Source organism: Balaenoptera borealis (assembly GCF_965194805.1).
Source record: "Balaenoptera borealis genome assembly, chromosome: 6".
NCBI lineage: Eukaryota > Metazoa > Chordata > Mammalia > Artiodactyla > Balaenopteridae > Balaenoptera > Balaenoptera borealis.
In genome coordinates, this window is record NC_138863.1 from 34,954,379 (window position 1) to 34,974,630 (window position 20,252).

The 20,252-nt window shown below is 40.2% G+C and overlaps 1 protein-coding gene across 1 annotated transcript in view; it reads left to right on the forward strand.

The window, feature by feature from the left end:
• CDK15 (cyclin dependent kinase 15) overlaps positions 1-17,967 on the forward strand; it is a gene marked incomplete at its 3' end in the record, with an annotated part of 81,810 nt that extends 63,843 nt beyond the window's left edge. Inside the window, exons 13-14 of the mRNA XM_082396776.1 lie at positions 17,646-17,739; positions 17,887-17,967. Of these exons, the coding sequence (XP_082252902.1) occupies positions 17,646-17,739; positions 17,887-17,967 (175 nt within the window). The remainder of the gene's footprint in view (positions 1-17,645; positions 17,740-17,886) is intronic.
• Between the last annotated feature and the right edge of the window lie 2,285 nt (positions 17,968-20,252).

The following is a 20,252-nucleotide window of genomic DNA, read 5'->3' on the forward strand; positions in this document are numbered from 1 at the left end:
TCTGCATGCCAAATCTCTCATATATCAGGTTTCTATAAATGCATAGGTCTGTTTTGAACTCTCTACTCTGTTCTACTGGGGTCAGTTTATCTGTCCCTGTACCAACATCCTACTGTATTAATTTCTATAGCATTATAGTAATACTTGATATCTGCTAGGACAAGTCGCACCACTTACTTCATCTTCTTCCTCAGCAGTATCTTGCCTATTTTTCCTCTTTGATTCTCCATATAAATTTTACACTCAGTCTTTCAAGTTTCATGAAAAACCCTAGTGGAATTTTCATTGGAATTGCATTGAAATTATAGAACACTTTGAGGATAATTAACACCTTTGTAATATCCTCTTCCAATTTTTAAACATGGTATAATTCTCCATCTGTTTAGCTCATTTTTAATGCCGTTTTGTAAAGTTTTATAATTTCCTCTCTAAGCTCTTACATATCTAGAGCAAAGGTCCTTCCTTGTAAGTCTGTTTCTGTTGTTTATTGTTTCTTTTGGTTCTTGCATATGGTATCTTTTTTCCATGCGTGTTTTGTTGTTTTTGACAATGATATGCTAATTATCCTTGGAATTTTGTTTGTGGGATTTTTTTTTTTTTTTGAGGGCTCGGATGAAGTGTGGTCTCTCAGAGAGGATTTGCATTTGATTCTGCTAGGTACATTTTTTTTTTTTTTAAAACATCTTTATTGAAGTATAATTGCCTTACAATGGTGTGTTAGCTTCTGCTTTATAACAAAGTGAATCAGTTATACATATACAATATGTTCCCATTTCTCTTCCCTCTTGCATCTCCCTCCCTCCCACCCTCCCCATCCCACCCCTCTAGGTGGTCACAAAGCACCGAGCTGATATCCCTGTGCTATGCGGCTGCTTCCCACTAGCTATCTATTTTACATTTGGTAGTGGATATATGTCCATGACACTCTCTTACCCTGTCACATCTCACCCCACCCCCTCCCCATATCCTCAAGTCCATTCTCTAGTAGGTCTGTGTCTTTATTCCCGTCTTGCCACTAGGTTCTTCATGGCCTTTTTTTTTTTTCCCTTAGATTCCGTATATATGTGTTAGCATACTGTATTTGTTTTTCTCTTTCTGACTTACTTCACTCTGTATGACAGACTCTAACTCCATCCACCTCATTACAAATACCTCCATTTCATTTCTTTTTATGGCTGAGTAATATTCCATTGTATATATGTGCCACATCTTCTTTATCCATTCATCTGTCGATGGACATTTAGGTTGCTTCCATGTCCTGGCTATTGTAAATAGAGCTGCAATGAACATTTTGGTACATGACTCTTTTTGACCTATGGTTTTCTCAGGGTATATGCCCAGTAGTGGGATTGCTGGGTCGTATGGTAGTTCTATTTGTAGTTTTTTAAGGAACCTCCATACTGTTCTCCATAGTGGCTGTATCAATTTACATTCCCACCAACAGTGCAAGAGTGTTCCCTTTCCTCCACACCCTCTCCAGCATTTATTGTTTCTAGATTTTTTGATGATGGCCATTCTGACCGGTGTGAGATGATATCTCATTGTAGTTTTGATTTGCATTTCTCTAATGATTAATGATGTTGAGCATTCTTTCATGTGTCTGTAGGCCATCTGTATATCTTCTTTGGAGAAATGTCTATTTAGGTCTTCTGCCCATTTTTGGATTGGGTTGTTCGTTTTTTGGTTATTGAGCTGCATGAGCTGCTTGTAAATCTTGGAGATTAATCCTTTGTCAGTTGCTTCATTTGCAAATATTTTCTCCCATTCTGATGGTTGTCTTTTGGTCTTGTTTATGGTTTCCTTTGCTGTGCAAAAGCTTTTAAGTTTCATTAGGTCCCATTTGTTTATTTGTGTTCTTATTTCCATTTCTCTGGGAGCTGGGTCAAAAAGAATCTTGCTGTGATGTATGTCATAGAGTGTTCTGCCTATGTTTTCCTCTCAGAGTTTGATAGTGTCTGCCCTTACACTTAGGTCTTTAATCCATTTTGAGTTTATTTTTGTGCATGGTGTCAGGGAGTGTTCTAATTTCATACTTTTACATGTAGCTGTCCAATTTTCCCAGCACCACTTATTGAAGAGGCTGTCTTTTCTCCACTGTATATGCTTGCCTCCTTTATCAAAGATAAGGTGACCATATGTGTGTGGGTTTATCTCTGGGCTTTCTATCCTGTTCCATTGATCTATATTTCTGTTTTTGTGCCAGTACCAAACTGTCTTGATTACTGAAGCTTTGTAATATAGTCTGAAGTCAGGGAGCCTGATTCCCCCAGCTCCATTTTTCATTCTCAAGATTGCTTTGGCTATTCGGGGTCTTTTGTGTTTCCATACAAATTGTGAAATTTTTTGTTCTAGTTCTGTGAAAAATGCCAGTGGTAGTTTGATAGGGATTGCATTGAATCTGTAGATTGCTTTGGGTAGTAGAGTCATTTTCACAATGTTGATTCTTCCAATCCAGGAACATGGTATATCTCTCCATCTGTTTGTATCATCTTTAATTTCTTTCATCAGTGTCTTATAATTTTCTGCATACAGGTCTTTTGTCTCCTTAGGTAGGTTTATTCCTAGATATTTTATTCTTTTTGTTGCAATGGTAAACGGGAGTGTTTTCTTAATTTCACTTTCAGATTTTTCGTCATTAGTGTATAGAAATGCAAGAGATTTCTGTGCATTAATTTTGTATCCTGCTACTTTACCAAATTCATTGATTAGCTCTAGGAGTTTTCTGGTAGCATCTTTAGGATTCTCTATTTATAGTATCATGTCATCTGCAAATAGTGACAACTTTACTTCTTCTTTTCCGATTTGGATTCCTTTTATTACTTTGTCTTCTCTGATTGCTGTGGCTAACACTTCCAAAACTATGTCAAATAATAGTGGTGAGAGTGGGCAACCTTGTCTTGTTCCTGATCTTAGTGGAAATGCTTTCAGTTTTTCACCATTGAGAATGATGTTTGCTGTGGGTTTGTCATATATGGCCTTTATTATGTTGAGGAAGGTTCCCTCTATGCCTACTTTCTGCAGGGCTTTTATCATAAATTGGTGTTGAATTTTGTCGAAAGCTTTCTCTGCATCTATTGAGATGATCATATGGTTTTTCTCCTTCAATTTGTTAATATGGTGTATCACATTGATTGATTTGCGTATATTGAAGAATCCTTGCATTCCTGGGATAAACCCCACTTGATCATGGTGTATGATCCTTTTAATGTGCTGTTGGATTCTGTTTGCTAGTATTTTGTTGAGGATTTTTGCATCTATATTCATCAGTGATATTGGCCTGTAGTTTTCTTTCTTTGTGACATCTTTGTCTGGTTTTGGTATCAGGGTGATGGTGGCCTCGTAGAATGAGTTTGGGAGTGTTCCTCCCTCTGCAATATTTTGGAAGAGTTTGAGAAGGATAGGTGTTAGCTCTTCTCTAAATGTTTGATAGAATTCACCTGTGAAGCCATCTGGTCCTGGGCTTTTGTTTGTTGGAAGGTTTTTAATCACAGTTTCAATTTTAGTGCTTGTGATTGGTCTGTTCATATATTCTATTTCTTCCTGGTTCAGTCTCGGCAGTTTGTGCATTTCTAAGAATCTGTCCATTTCTTCCAGGTTGTCCATTTTATTGGCATAGAGTTGCTTGTAGTAATCTCTCATTATCTTTTGTATTTCTGCAGTGTCAGTGGTTACTTCTCCTTTTTCATTTCTAATTCTATTGATTTGAGTCTTCTCCCTTTTTCTCTTGATGAATCTGGCTAATGGTTTATCAATTTTGTTTATCTTCTCAAAGAACCAGCTTTTAGTTTTATTGATTTTTGCTATTGTTTCCTTCATTTCTTTTTCATTTATTTCTGACCTGATCTTTATAATTTCTTTCCTTCTGCTAGCTTTGGGGTTTTTTTGTTCTTCTTTCTCTAATTGCTTTAGGTGCAAGGTTAGGTTGTTTATTCGAGATGTTTCCTGTTTCTTGAGGTAGGCTTGTATTGCTATAAACTTCCCTCTTAGCACTGCTTTTGCTGCGTCCCATAGGTTTTGGGTCGTCGTATCTCCATTGTCATTTGTTTCTAGGTATTTTTTGATTTCCCCTTTGATTTCTTCAGTGATCACTTCGTTATTAAGTATTATTAAGTATTAAGTATTGTGTAGCCTCCATGTGTTTGTATTTTTTACAGATCTTTTCCTGTAATTGACATCTAGTCTCATAGCGTTGTGGTCGGAAAAGATACTTGATACTATTTCAATTTTCTTAAATTTACCAAGGCTTGATTTGTGACCCAAGATATGATCTATCCTGGAGAATGTTCCATGAGCACTTGAGAAAACTGTGTATTCTGTTGTTTTTGGGTGGAATGTCCTATAAATATCAGTTAAGTCCATCTTGTTTAATGTATCATTTAAAGCTTGTGTTTCCTTATTTATTTTCATTTTGGATGATCTGTCCATTGGTGAAAGTGGGGTGTTAAAGTCCCCTACTATGATTGTGTTGCTGTCGATTTCCCCTTTTATGGCTGTTAGTATTTGCCTTATGTATTGAGGTGCTCCTATGTTGGGTGCATAAATATTTACAATTGTTATACCTTCCTCTTGGATCGATCCCTTGATCATTATATAGTGTCCTTCTTTGTCTCTTGTAATAGTCTTTATTTTAAAGTCTATTTTGTCTGATATGAGAATTGCTACTCCAGCTTTCTTCTGATTTCCATTTGCATGGAATATCTTTTTCCATCCCCTCACTTTCAGTCTGTATGTGTCCCTAGGTCTGAAGTGGGTCTCTTGTAGACAGCATATATATGGGTCTTGTTTTTGTATCCATTCAGCCAGCCTGTGTCTTTTGGTGGGAGCATTTAATCCATTTACATTCAAGGTAATTATCGATATGTATGTTCCTATTCCCATTTTCTTAAATGTTTTGGGTTTGTTATTGTAGGTGTTTTCCTTCTCTTGTGTTTCTTGCCTAGAGAAGTTCCTTTAGCATTTGTTGTAAAGCTGGTTTGGTGGTGCTGAACTCTCTCAGCTTTTGCTTGTCTGTAAAGGTTTTAATTTCTCCATCACATCTGAATGAGATCCTTGCTGGGTAGAGTAATCTTGGTTGTAGGTTTTTCTCCTTCATCACTTTAAGTATATCCTGCCACTCCCTTCTGGCTTGCAGAGTTTCTGCTGAAAGATCAGATGTTAACCTTATGGGGATTCCCTTGTGTGTTATTTGTTTTTTTTCCCTTGCTGCCTTTAATATGTTTTCCTTATATTTAATTTTTGACAGTTTGATTAATATGTGTCTTGGCGTGTTTCTCCTTGGGTTTATCCTGTATGGGACTCTCTGTGCTTCCAGGACTTGATTAACTATTTCCTTTCCCATATTAGGGAAGTTTTCATCTATAATCTCTTCAAATATTTTCTCAGTCCCTTTCTTTTTCTCTTCTTCTTCTGGGACCCCTATAATTCGAATGTTGGTGTGTTTAATATTGTCCCAGAGGTCTCTGAGACTGTCCTCAGTTCTTTTCATTCTTTTTTCTTTATCCTGCTCTGCAGTAGTTATTTCCACCATTTTATCTTCCAGGTCACTTATCCTTTCTTCTGCCTCAGTTATTCTGCTATTGATCCCATCTAGAGTATTTTTAATTTCATTTATTGTGTTTTTCATCATTGCTTGGTTCCTCTTTAGTTCTTCTATGTCCTTGTTAAATGTTTCTTGCATTTTGTCTATTCTATTTCCAAGATTTTGGATCAACCTTACTATCATTATTCTGAATTCTTTTTCAGGTAGACTACCTATTTCCTCTTCATTTGTTAAGTCTAGTGTGTTTTGACCCTGCTCCTTCATCTGCTGTGTGTTTTTCTGTCGTCTCATTTTGCTTATCTTACTGTGTTTGGGGTCTCCTTATCACAGGTTGCAGGTTCGTAGTTCCCGTTGTTTTTGGTATCTGTCCCCAGTGGCTAAGGTTGGTTCAGTGGGTTGTGTAGGCTTCCTGGTGGAGGGAACTAGTGCCTGAGCTCTGGTGGATGAGGCTGGATCTTGTCTTTCTGGTGGGCACGTCCACGTCTGGTGGTGTATTTTGGGGTGTCTGTGGCCTTATTATGATTTTAGGCAGCCTCTCTGCTAATGGATGGGGCTGTGTTCCTGTCTTGCTAGTTGTTTGGCATAGGGTGTTCAGCACTGTAGCTTGCTGGTCATTGAGTGATGCTGGGTCTTGATGTTGAGATGGAGATCTCTGAGAGATTTTTGCCGTTTGGTATTACGTGGAGCTGGGAGGTCTCTTGTGGACCAGTGTCCTGAAGTTGGCTCTCCCACCTCCGAGGTACGGCCCTGATGCCTGGCTGAAGCACCAAGAGCCTTTCGTCCACACGGCTCAGAGTAAAAGGGAGAAAAAATAGAAAGAAAGAAAGAAAGAAAGAAAGAGGCTATAATATAGTGAAGTAAAATAAAGCTATTATAAAGCAAAGCTATACAGACAAAATCTCCCCCAGAAGCATATACATATACACTCACAAAAAAAAAGGAAAAGGGGAAAAATTAATATATCCTGCTCCCAAAGTCCACCTCCTGAATTTGGGATGATTCGTTGTCTATTCAGGTATTCAACAGATGCAGGCACATCAAGTTGTTTGTGAAGTTTTAAACCGCTGCTTCTGAGGCTGCTGGGAGAGATTTCCCCTCCTCGTCTCTGTTCGCACAGCTCCTGGGGATCAGCTTTGGATTTGGACCCGCCTCTGCGTGTAGGTCGCCTGAGGGCGTCTGTTCCCCGCCCAGACAGGACGGGGTTAAAGGAGCAGCTGCTTCGGGGGCTCTGGCTCACCCAGGCCGCGGGGAGGGAGGGGTACAGAGGAGGCGGGGCGAGCCTGCGGCGTCAGAGGCCGGCGTGACGTTGCACCAGCCTGAGGTGCGCAGTGCGTTCTCCCAGGGAAGTTGTCCCTGGATCACGGGACGCTGGCAGTGGCGGGCTGCACAGGCTCCCGGGAGGGGCGGTGTGGAGAGTGACCTGTGCTCGAACACAGGCTTTTTGGAGGCGGCAGCAGCAGCCCCAGCGTCTCACGCCCGTCTCTGGGGTCCGCGCTGATCTCCGTGGCTCGCGCCAGTCTCTGGAGTTCGTTTAGGCGGCGCTCTGAATCCCCTCTCCTCGTGCACCAGGAAACAGGGAAGAAAAAGTCTCTTGCCTCTTCGGCAGCTGCAGACTTTTTCCCGGACTCCCTCCCGGCTAGCTGTGATGCACTAACCCCTTCAGGCTGTGTTCACGCCGCCAACCCCAGTCCTCTCCCTGCGATCCGACCGAAGCCCGAGCCTCAGCTCCCAGCCCCGCCCGCCCCGGCGGCTGAGCAGACAAGCCTCTCGGGCTGGTGAGTGCTGGTCAGCGCCGAGCCTCCGTGCGGGAAGTGCGGGAATCTCTCCGCTTTGCCCTCCACACCCCTGTGGCTGCGCTCTCCTCCGCGGCTCCGAAGCTTCCCCCCTCTGCCACCCGCAGTCTCTGCCCGAGAAGGGGCTTCCTAGTGCGTGGAAATCTTTCCTCCTTCACAGCTCCCTCCCACTGGTGCAGGTGCCGTCCCTATTCTTTTGTCTCTGTTATTTCTTTTTTCTTTTGCCCTACCCAAGTACGGGGGGAGTTTCTTGCCTTTTGGGAGGTCTGACGTTTTCTGCCAGCGTTCAGTGGGTGTTCTGTAGGAACAGTTCCACGTGTAGATGTATTTCTACTGTATCTGTGGGAAGGAAGGTGATCTCCGCGTCTTACTCTTCCGCCATCTTCTCTCCTCCCCCCGGAAAGCTCCGGTACATTTTTTAAAAAGAAATATATTATTGTATTTTCCATAAGTGTTGGTCTGCTACTCAGATATTGCTTTCTTAATACCATTCCCTACTGAAAAGAACTAGGCCTTTTTGGAGAAGTAGCCAATACTGAGGCTGGTCAGGGAAAGTATAAGATGAGCTGGGAACATCTTGTTAAGCCAGAACATTTTTTAACAAAGTGATCAAAAAATGATGAGAATATGTAAAAAGATGTGGGAAGCAGCTTGAAGAGACTCCCACTGGCCAAAGCTGGTACCTTCTGAGCATCCTAATAGTGAGAGTAATGTAATGTATTATACCACTGAATAACATAAGAATACATAAGTCCAGGGCTTCCCTCGTGGCGCAGTGGTTGAGAGTCTGCCTGCTGATGCAGGGGACACGGGTTCCAGCCCTGGTCCGGGAAGATCCCACATGCTGTGGAGCAGCTAAGCCCGTGCACCACAACTACTGAGCCTGTGCGTCTGGAGCCGTGCTCCGCAACGAGAGACCGTGACAGTGAGAGGCCCGCACACCGTGATGAAGAGTGGCCGCCGCTCGCCACAACTGGAGAAAGCCCTCGCACAGAAACGAAGACCCAACACAGCCAAAAATAAATAAATAAATAAATAAATTTATAAAAAAAAAAAAAGAATACATAAGTCCATACTGAAGGTAGATGGATGGATGGACGGATGGATCAATAGATAGATAGGAAGGGAAGCTCCTTTATACAGTAGAATGCCAACTAATAACTGGAAAAAAAATGATGGAATTAGAAAATCACTATTTTGCAATATAGTAGTAATTGGTTCAAACAAGAAGCATCTCAGGAAGCTTAATAAACGTACTTTTTGTCAAATATACCTCAATAAAGCTGGAAAATAATAGACTGATTAAAAAAAAAAGCATCATAGCTAAACTAGAGGGGAAGGTTTTATGAGGAATAAAATATTTATTTACATAGTTTCAAAGTACCTCTCTACAAATTACTTATTAATTACAAAAGAAAAATATAGTAACTATAGTAGAGAGGCTTGGCAGACATCACCTTAATCAAGTGATTAGAGTTAGTATTGTTGATAACGGCACTGACTGACATCGTGTGCCCCCTAATAGGACACACTGGAGAGACAGTATCGTATACGTGGTTTTCCTGCAGAAAAAGAGCATAAACCGAGTCACATCATGAGGCAGCATCAGATCAACTCAGTCTGAGGAACATTCTACGACGTAACTAGACTGTACGCTTTAAAAGCGTTGTAGGGAAAGAAGAAGTTTCCTTGTCCTCTGAGGTTCAATGGATGGGTCTGTGAAATAAACTGACAAAAGACAGATTAACAGGAGAAAAGCACACACATTTTATTTTATGTTAAGAGTTTTATGTGACACAGGGGAAGTGACTTCATGGAAAGAAGAGAAAATCCCCAGAGAAACAGCTAGCCTTGGAGGCTTTTATACCATTCTTACAAAGGACGATACACTTGTAGAGAAGTAACAAGACAAAGGAAAGGGGTGTCTTTTATTATTATTATTATTCTATTTATTTGGCTGCGTCAGGTCTTAGTTGCAGCACACGGGATCTTCATTGCGGCGTGAGGGCTCTTCGTTGCGGTGCACGGGCTTCTCTCTAGTTGCAGCGCACGGGCTCCAGAGCGCATGGGCTCAGTAGTTGTGGTGTGCGGGCTCTCTAGTTGTGGCGCGTGGGCTCTAGAGTGTGTGGGCTCAGTAGTTGCAGTGTGCGGGCTTAGTTGCCCCCTGGCATGTGGGATCTTAATTTCCTGACCAGGGCTCGAACCCATGTCCTCTGCTTTGGAAGGCAGATTCTTAACCACTGGACCACCAGGGAAGTCCCGGAAAGGGGTTTCTGGACTCTTTAGGGGTGATAATTGTGGAAGGTGAATATGTATATGGGGCACCCTGGTGGTAGATAAGGGTTACTTAGCAAGGTTTGTTTACATAGATTCTTCTTGGTGCCATCTCTACATATGGTGATAAGGTTGTTCTCCCCTCCTGGGATGGGAATGGGGGACATCTTCATAAGGGGATTTTATGCCCTCCTTTCAGGCAGCTAGGGAGAGGCAAAGAGCTCATCCGGCGTTTGCTTTTTCTCAGTTTCCTTCAGCTCATAACAATTCTTATGGCAGGGTGGCATATTTTAGGGTGACATTTTCCGTTCCCCTACAGAGTCAAGGTTTTAAAAGCCAAAGAAAAGCTGAGGAAATGTTCCAGATTAAAAGAGACTAAAAAGAGATATGCCAACTAAGCACAATGCATGGTCCTAGATAGAATGCTGGGGGAGATGGAGCTAAAGAACACTACTGGGACAATCAGTGGGATTTAAATATGGACTGTAGATTAGATAGTACTATTGGGATTGATGTTAAATTTCCTGATTTTGATAATTGCACTGTTGTTATGTAAGAGAATGCTTTTGTACTTAGAAAATACATGTGGAAGTATTTAAGGGTGAAGAGTCATTGTATCTGCAATTTACTCTCCACTGCTTCAGAAAAAATAGATGATAAAAAAAATAGATGATAGATAGATAGATAAAATGATAAAACCAAAGAGGCAAAATGTTGGCAATTGGTGAATCTGTTTGAAGGATATAAAAGAGTTCTTTCTACTGTTCTTGCAACTTTAAATTTTAAATTATTTCAAAATTAAAGGTTAGCAAAAAATTGAGAAAAACCTGGTGTTTCACCAAAGATAGTGAAGTAGCACTGGCTTTGTTAGAAGCACTGGCCCAGTACGTGATCAGTGTTTTCAATTATTTCCTGTGTGTTCGAGAAGGGTGTGTATTCCTGAATTGTTGGGTACAGGTTTTTACATATGTTCAAAACTTCAAGGTTGTTAATTGTGTTATTCACATTGTCTTTATATAATTTTTGTCTGCTTAAGCTATCAGGGAAAGATGTATTGAAGTTGTTTGATATATTGTTGATTTGTCAACAATGAACAATTCTATTCATTTTTGCTTTATATACTTTGAAGCTATTTTCATTAAGTGCAAATAAATTTAAAACTGTTCATCATTCCTTCATGCACTTTAAGTCTTACTTTTGGAATAATTTTCCTTTCTTTTGCTATAAATCTTTTAGAACTTTCTTTAGTGTCGGCCTGTTGGTGGCAAACTCTGCTTTTGTTTCTTAAGGTAAACTCTCATTGTTGAAAGGTAGTCATGCTAAGGTTTTAATTGTAGATTGACAGTTATTTTCTCTCAGAACTTTGGAGATACCATTTCCCCAGCTTTGTCTTCCATTGCTGCTCTTGTGAAGATTGCTCTCAGCCTAATTGTAGAGAAGTTTACTTTTGGCCTTATTGTCTTTCCCTTTTTTCAGGTGCTCTCCCATTTTCTCTGGATGTTTTAAAGAATTTTTTCTTTGCCTTTGTTACTATGCAGTTTTCACTATAAGGTGTCTAGCGTGGATTTTTTTTTTTACTTACCCTGCTTGTTGCATATTGTGCTTCTTCCAATTATGAATTCATGTTTTTCACCAGCCATTTTCTTTTTGAGTGTTGCCTCTATTCCATTCTCTCTTTCTGGAGCTCCAATGAAAGATTATTAGACTATGTCTTTCTATCATCCATGGTTCTTATCCTCTCTTTCATATTTTCAGTCTCCTTGACTTTCTGTGCTACATTTGGATAATTTCTTCAGCTCATGTACCAATTCTTTAAATCTCTTTTAAACTATGTATCCCTTACTTTTTACTACATATACAAAAACGTATGTTATTCCATTGATGAATAATGATGACACTTACAGAATAAAAATACAGTTGTAAGTTAAAGTTATTGTCATTACACTTTTTGATTTCATTATTGTTGTTTGTCCAGTAAAACTCAAAAAGTAATGTAGAGATAGAATAATAGGCATTTTCCACTGTTTACTATATTTGTTCACTCTCTATGTAACTGTTAGATATTGGGTGTTTACCCTGGGATTCCTCTTCCCCGTTTTTTTTTTTTCTTTTCAGAGTGATAAGAGGGAAATGGGCAGGGAAAAGATTACAACAGAAGAAAAGGGAAAAAAATCCTATTTTGCCAGGCATGCAACCCTGTAGGGTACAAACTGAATGCCTTTGTAGGAGGCAGGTGACAGTGGGTGAGCATTAGAGCCTTTGTCTTAATGAAACTAATTATAACATGTAGTGCAAGAGCCTCTCATTCACAGTAAACCCTGGGGAACAGCAGAGTCCGTGGGAAGCCCAGAGCAAACAGTTAGATTATGGAAAATATACAAGTAAGACATATTGGCTATTCCCAACACTTACAACCAGCATCCTCTAATCTCCCAACATCTTTTCTTCTTTTTCTGCTACTTTTTCAGACCTTAAAAGATTGCATTAGCAACTTCAGTGAAGAGAAAAACTCAGTGTTTTAGGATGACTACACTGTTTTTGGTTTTGTTTTTACTTTTTTGTATTGTGTTAAAATATATATACCATAAAAATTACTATTTCAACTATTTTCAAATGTACATTTCAGTGGCATCGAGTACAGCCATCACCACTATCCATCTCCAGAACTTTTCATAATCCCAAAGTGAATCCTGTACCCATTAAACAATCACTCCCTGTTACTCCCTCCCCTCAGTCCCTAGCAACCACTATTCTACTTCCTGTCTCTATGAATTTGACCACGCTAGAACCTCACATAAGTGGAATCATACAATATTTATCCTTCCATGTCTGGCTTATTTCACTTAGCATAATGTTTTCAAGGTTCATCCATGTTGTAGTAAACTGGGTTGTTTTTTTTTTAACATCTTTATTGGAGTATAATTGCTTTACAATGGTGTGTTAGTTTCTGCTTTATAACAAAGTGAAGCAGCCATACATATACATATATCCCAAAATCTCCTCCCTCTTGCGTCTCCTTCCCACCCTCCCTATCCCACCCCTCTAGGTGGTCACAAAGCACAGAGCTGATCTCCCTGTGCTATGTGGCTGCTTCCCACTAGCTACCTATTTTACATTTGGTGGTGTATATATGTCCTTGCCACTCTCTCACTTCATCCCAGTTTACCCTTCCCCCTCCCCATGTCCTCAAGTCCATTCTCTACGTCTGCGTCTTTATTCCTGTCCTGCCCCTAGGTTCTTCAGAACCATGTAAACTGGGTTTTAAAGAAGGATTTATTTTGGTAGACAAGTCCTCTATCCAAAACTAACTGCAGGCAGCTGCTGGATTTAGGACTATGGAAAGTTGTCACTGCCTGAGAGATTCTTTATGGTCAGATTTCTTGCTGCAAACTTCCAAATATAAAGAGTGGCCCAGGGAAAGCAAATGGAAATATCGTGTCACTGCCATATGTCATGCTGTTCTGAATTAATGTCAATAGTGAAAAATGAAATACTGATTCACTTCTCCCAACAATGTTCTTATGTACTCCTTGCACCTCCCAAAACCTAAAACTCCTGAGATGGTTTATTTCTCCAGAGATTGCCTAAGGAATTTGAGGAATCTTTTTCTTTCTTATGGAAGAATTTGTTCATGCTCAGAATAGAGAAAAGACTAGGAAGAGAGCCAGAAAAAGCAGAAAATATGTAAGCTGTCTCGTCTAACTTGACTGAAGAACCACAGTTGGAGCAATAAAATGACCCATTGCATCTCTCCCTTCTGGAAGGATTCACTCTTTGATATCACCAGGTCTTTTTTTCTCCTGCATGTGAAGTTCCGCTTCATCTACATGAGCTGCCCCAAAGGTATCTCCACAGAGCAGAAATCCTCTGAGAAGCCTAAAGATATGTAGGGTAAGAGGAGCCACAGGAATGAAGATTTAAGAAGAAAACAGAGGAATAAAAGGAAATAGGAGCTGGTTCCCTATCTAGACCTGAATGTTCAGATTATTTAAAATGTTTGCTTTAAGGCTAGTCTGGGGTGGGCAAAATAGATGATGGCCACACAACTTGTTTAAGAAGCAAATAAAAAATATGAAAGCCATACTACTTGTTTACAAAGCAAATGAAAAAAAACAGTTCTGAAGAATAAATGAAAAAAATAGGAAGATGAATCATATAGTTTTTAAAGAACAGTGCTTACCTGAAAAATATCTTTCCTTTTCAAACTTAAGGTGTACAGCCTTATTTTCTTACCAGTGCACTGATATTTATGATACAGGTATTCTAGGTCCTGAAATACAATTGATTTAGGAATTTTGTTTGTCTTGTAAGTGTTCTAAGTGCATTGCACATGTGCACACACACACACACACTATATATATATATATATATATATATATATATATATATATATATATATAAAACCTTAGACTCCAGATTGTTAGGTGAGAAAGGTTTTAACCTGTCCCTAAGTGAAGCTTAAAAAGAAAGACTCAAGAGAATGCCTATATGGCACCAACCATACAAATGCACATACAAATGGGAATTTCAACCAAATATTAGCATTTTATTTCTTTGTGCAAATATCTTGTGTTAGACTGCAGTACTTGCATAATGGCCTTAAAGTCCAGCTTTCTCCAATATGTTTACACAATTGTGTACACTGTCCTAGTGGTGCAGAAGATAAAGGGCACTAAGAAACTGTGTAACGAAAAGGGCTTCCTTCTTGGCTCCCCACAGCCACCAGTAATGAAAGGACATGAAAAGGCAACAAGCTTTTTCTAAGCCATGAAAGCCTTTTGAGGTGAGGGAAAAAAGTGGACTACAGGTTTAAACCTAGCAATGACTATGGTTTGAACCTTGTTTAAAATGCCCGCAGGCCTTCTGGTGATTTGTGAGCCCCTGGGTTTCTAGAAGGTGGTAGGGTACTGGATGGAGGGTTGGTTCAAGTTTTCAAAAGCTGTTACATTTCCATTTCTGTTTTGTGTCAGTTAATAAACAATTACATGTGTTCTATACATACAGTTACATAAATATATGTGTGTGTGTGTGTGTGTGTGTTTTACTTCAAAATGAAATGATTTGAGACCTTTCAAGTATGCAAAGACAAGTCATGAGGGGAGGTGGATGGAGACCATTTGATGGTATTCACCACCTCAGTTTTTCAGCTGGCTTATCTCACTGTTGACCATTACTAGCAACCAGGATGTTTTTTAACCATTTGGCAGTTTCCTATTACTTTTATTATTCTCCATGTATTGTTTAATTTTTACCTTTTATATCTGTTGCTTTAAAGGCAAGAAGCAAAAAGACCATGGATATTTAAAAACAAGCTAGTAAGCAATCTTAAAATGATAATAATTCTAAAAATTCACCCCAAGATACTGTGCACCAGATTCTTAAGCTATATTTGCCAGATCAAAATTCTTTTCTTTTTTCTTTTTTTGGCCGTGCTGCGTGGCTTATGGGATCTTAGTTCCCCCACCAGGGTTGAAGCCGGGCCCCAGCAGTGGAAGCGCCGAGTCCTAACCACTGGACCGCCAGGGAATTCCCAAAATTCTTGTGTCACATATCAAGATGTCTCTTGTACATGAAAAATCAGTAAAAAGAAAATATGGTGGCCATTTAATCTAAATTAGCTTTTTAACAACTAGGGATAAAGACAACCTGTTGTTTGAGGAAAAAAAACAAAAAACTACCTGCAAAACTTAGTCTGATACCTCTTATTTATAAGTATACAAAATTCTAAGAATAAGCTAATTGATTATTTTACATGCAAACCAAATATTAGGTCATGAAAATAGTTTTTGTGTCTTTTGAGGTGATAAGATACAGTTAAATGTCAGTCTTTCCTTTAATATATATTCTCTCCCCAAACTAGACACAAGATCAAAATTATTCTTAAACTTGTTTATCAAGAAATCTGCTTTCTCCTACACAAAGTAAGTTAAAGAGCATGTGTTTACAGTCAGATTGAAAAAGTAAAAATTTATCATATGTAATAAATACGTATGAATAATATTAAAGACCATTTTAAAATAAACTTCATAATAAATCTTTAATAATATGATGATCTATAATAAAATGTTTTACTGAAATTTTCTTCTTTATCATGCCACAGCAAAACTTCTCGACAATTAAGGGAGTTTGCAAGATTATGAGTTATGGTGAAAGGGATTTGGCATCAAAACTGGGGAAGTATTAGACCATGGGGATAATCTCTGTAATCAGTCACCTGAACCATTCTCAAAAGATTTGTAAGAGTTGGGACTTCCCTGGTGGCACAGTGGTTAAGAATCTGCCTGCCAATGCAGGGGACAGGGGTTCGAGACCTGGTCCAGAAAGATCCCACATGCCGTGGAGCAACTAAGCTCATGCGTCACAGCTACTGAGCTGCGCTCTAGAGCCCACGAGCCACAACTACTGAGCCCATGTGCCACAACTACTGAAGCCCCCATGCCTAGAGCCCGTGCTCCGAAACAAAAGAAGCCACCGCAGTGAGAAGCATGTGTACCGCAACGAAGAGTAGCCACCGCTCGCCACAACTAGAGAAAGCCCGCGTGCAGCAACGAAGACCCAATGCAGCCATAAATAAATAAATAAATAAAGATTTGTAAGAGTAAAAATGTGTTGGGCTTCCCTGGTGGCGCAGTGGTTGAGAGTCTGCCTGCCGATGCAGGGGACACAGGTTCGAGCCCTGGTCTGGGAGGATCCCACATGCCGCGGAGCAGCTGGGCCCGTGAGCCACAATTACTGAGCCTGCGCGTCTGGAGCCTGTGCTCCGCAACAAGAGAGGCCGCGATGGTGAGAGGCCCGCGCACCGCGATGAGGAGTGGCCCCCGCTTGCTACAACTAGAGAAAGCCCTCTCACAGAAACGAAGACACAACACAGCCAAAAATAAATAAATAAATAAATAAAAATTTTTTAAAAGAGTAAAAATGTGCATTATTAGCAAAATAAATCTTACTTCTTACTGTTCCTGTGGAATTATTCTCCAGTTTGACTAAGTAGGAAAGAAAATTTATATTTCTCCCTATTTAATCTATTTTAAGATGCACATTCTCTGTTAAATCAGGATGCGTCTTAAAATCAGTAGCATCTTACAGTAGCCGTCAGCCATACTTCAGTTATGACTGTAGCTACCATTGTACATGTGTGGACATCCAACATGGCAGCATCAAAACTTGCAGAATGGGTGTCAGTAACTTGGAAGACAGGAGACCTCTTTTTTTTTTTTTTTCTTTTTAACCCCTAGGAACCAAATGGTTGTGGAGAAGGCATGAATCAGACATGTTTAGCAACATTCTTTAAGCTGGAGTCAAAAGTGGGCTAACACGTAACTGCAAGGTCAGCTTAGGAGCCCCAGCACCAATGACTCTTGGTTGTTTTATGGATTATTTTACAAAATGCTGTATCATCAAACTCCTGACGATACCGTCAAAGGACGATACCATGGATAAACACAGACATCAAAGAGTCCGAGTCAAATGCTGAATGTCAAAAAGTTTGATGAGTAGCTAAACCAATTTCTTCCACTTAATATTCCATTTTTTTTTTGGATGTACAAGTATGATATATGGTGAAATAATCTGTCTAATTAAATTTGTAACAGCCCTTTCAATGAATATGAAAGAAACATTCTGATCATCACAGTTTAACTTGTGGGAGTTTTTTTTTGTTTGTTTCTTAAAAGTACATACAATAATGATGCTTCTTACAATGATAGCATCTTAGTTTCAGTGAAAGAGGGTATTCAGTTTGGAGATTCAGTACTTTCCCCGCCTCTCATAAAATAGATTGTTAATGAGCTTGAATGAACTCAAATGTTTGCTTTCTATACTGTATTCCTAAATGCCCATTGTGTCCCATTTTAACAAAAAGCTGCAGGCTGTTTTTATTTTTGTTTAACATAGGGACTTTTTCTGCCAAGACTTTTCATAGTATGTGGCCCCTATCTAATTGTCCTCAAAGTATTTCTTGGGAGGTGAAATGCTAGTAGTTCAGTTTTGCATGTATGGGTTCCTTGAAAGTATTGGGTTGACTCTTATTTCTTTGTTAGGGGTGCAGGCTGCATCTTTATTGAAATGTTCCAGGGTCAACCTTTGTTTCCTGGGGTTTCCAACATCCTTGAACAGCTGGAGAAGATCTGGAAGGTAAGAGAAGAATTCCTCTTAGGAAGAAAAAAATATATGCATTACAAACTTTGAACCAAATTTTCCTTAGAGACAAACGAAGCAGTCCATCTGCTTTGAGAGAGTGAGCCGTATTTTAAGGGTTGTGGAAACTGTGGTATTTGCCAGGGGCATAAGCACCTTGGGAACGAGTGGTCAGGAACTCCCCGTTGTCCCGTGGCAGCCCATGAATTCACTTGCTCCCGGTGATTATTGTCTCAACCTCCCAGGGCAATTTCTGCCATTACTAATTAAACACAACCCTGCCCTGCCACTCCCAGCTCTAAGTCTACCATATATTTGGCCCCGGATCTTTGTCAACTGAAGACAAGGCACTGAATTTTCATAGAACCCTGATAAAACAAAGGCTTCCCGTGTTAGTGTGAGAGAAGTATGCTGTGTATCATGCTTCTCCAAAACCAGATTCCTAAGGTAACAGGGTGCTTTTGTGTGTGGGCTTCCATTTCTTTATTCATTATTTATCCCTCCCTCATTTGCACCATTATGTACTTCATTTTTATGTCCCTGGTAGCTTATATGCCATGTACTATAGTCATTTATATATTGCTGTCTTTTTTTTGATGATTTTTAAATTGTGGTTAAATATATATAGCATAAAATTTACCATTCTAACCATTTTTAAGAGTACAGTTCATAGCATTAAATGCATTCACATTGCCGTGCAACCATCACCACCATCCATTTCCAAAACTTTTTCATCATCCCAAACAGAAGCTCTGTATCCACTCAACCAGCTCCCCATTTTCCCTGCTCCCAGCCCCTGGTAACCTCTCATTGACCTTCTGTCTCCATGAATTTGCCCATTCTAGGTTTTCATATAAGTAGAATCTTTTTTTTTTTTTTAATTAATTTATTTATTTATTTTTGGCTGTGTTGGGTCTTCGTTTCTGTGCGAGGGCTTTCTCTAGTTGTGGCAAGCGGGGGCCACTCTTCATCGCGGTGCACGGGCCTCTCACCATCGCGGCCTCTCTTGTTGCGGAGCACAGGCTCCACTCGCGCAGGCTCAGTAGTTGTGGCTCACGGGCCTAGTTGCTCCGCGGCATGTGGGATCTTCCCAGACCAGGGCTCGAACCCGTGTCCCCTGCATTGGCAGGCAGATTCTCAACCACTGCGCCACCACGGAAGCCCTATAAGTAGAATCTTAACAGGATTTGTTCTTTGTGTTTGGCTTATTTCACTTAGTGTAATGTTTTCAAGATCCATCCATATTGTAGCATGTGTCAAGTGCTTTAAACTGGGGTGGGGGGAGGGTATCGCTTGTATCCTGGATTCTGCTCCCTTTCAAGTTTGCTTGCTTCAAGCAGGCATCTAGAGCATACTTGCTAACAGCTTCCCAATCAGGTATCTTGGGAAATATTGCAGAGTGGGATTTTTGTGTGCAGGTGAGGAAACTTGGCTTTTCTCAAACTTCTTTATGATTTTGATTCAGTGGCCCCAAATATTTTGCCTTTCCAGGAATGGTATAAAAGCCTCATTTTCGAATTGTGTCTCCACTGTGGAGTCCTTCATTTATTTAAAAAAGAAAGCTGAGTTTATCTTTAATACACACATGAAGGTGAGGAAAATCCTCAGGGAACATTTAGGAAAAGGGAAGAGTTAGTTGCTAGTGTCTGGAGGGTCAATGGCTCACCTTTATGAAGATATTCTGTGCAAACCAGTCTAGTGCTACAGATTCATGACCCAGAAAACATTGTGCTTTGTGAATGTCAAAATAAAATAAAATGTCCTTTGTGAAATTAAGACATTTTATAGAGATTAATCACTGCCATTAAGCTTTCTTTTGGAAACATTGGGGATATTATGGAGGAACATAGGAGAAACTGGGACGCATTCACAAACTAAAAATAAAAACATTTTTCGGGCTTCTCTGGTGGCGCAGTGGTTGAGAGTCTGCCTGCCAGTGCGGGGGACACGGGTTCGGGCCCTGGTCTGGGAGGATCCCGCGTGCCGCGGAGCAACTGGTCCCGTGAGCCACAACTGCTGAGCCTGTGCTCCGCAACAAGAGAGGCCGCGATAGTGAGAGGCCCGCGCATCGCGGTGAGGAGTGGCCCCCGCTTGCCGCGGCTGGGGAGAGCCCTCGCACAGAAGCGAGGACCCAACACAGCCAAAAATAAATATAAAAAATAAAAATAAAAAAACATTTTTCAAGCCAAAAGTTTTTTTTTTCTCAAAACTCCCCTGCAAGACCAAGAACTGCTACCTTCAAAAAGTATCACTGGATGATATCATCATCTAAACTGGAGGCAGCCTAATGTAATTAATGGCTTTAGAGTCGAAGACCAGCATTTGAATTCTAGCCACTTTTTAGCGAGACGAACGTGTGCAAATTATGTAGTCCCTCTGAACTTCAGTCTCCTCATTTGTTAAATGGGGCTAGCGATAATGACTTTCTAACCTTGCTGTGAGAATTTCATAAGATCAAATGCATAACAAGCCCCATGTGCCATAAGTGCTCGATAAATGTTTGCTGTCTT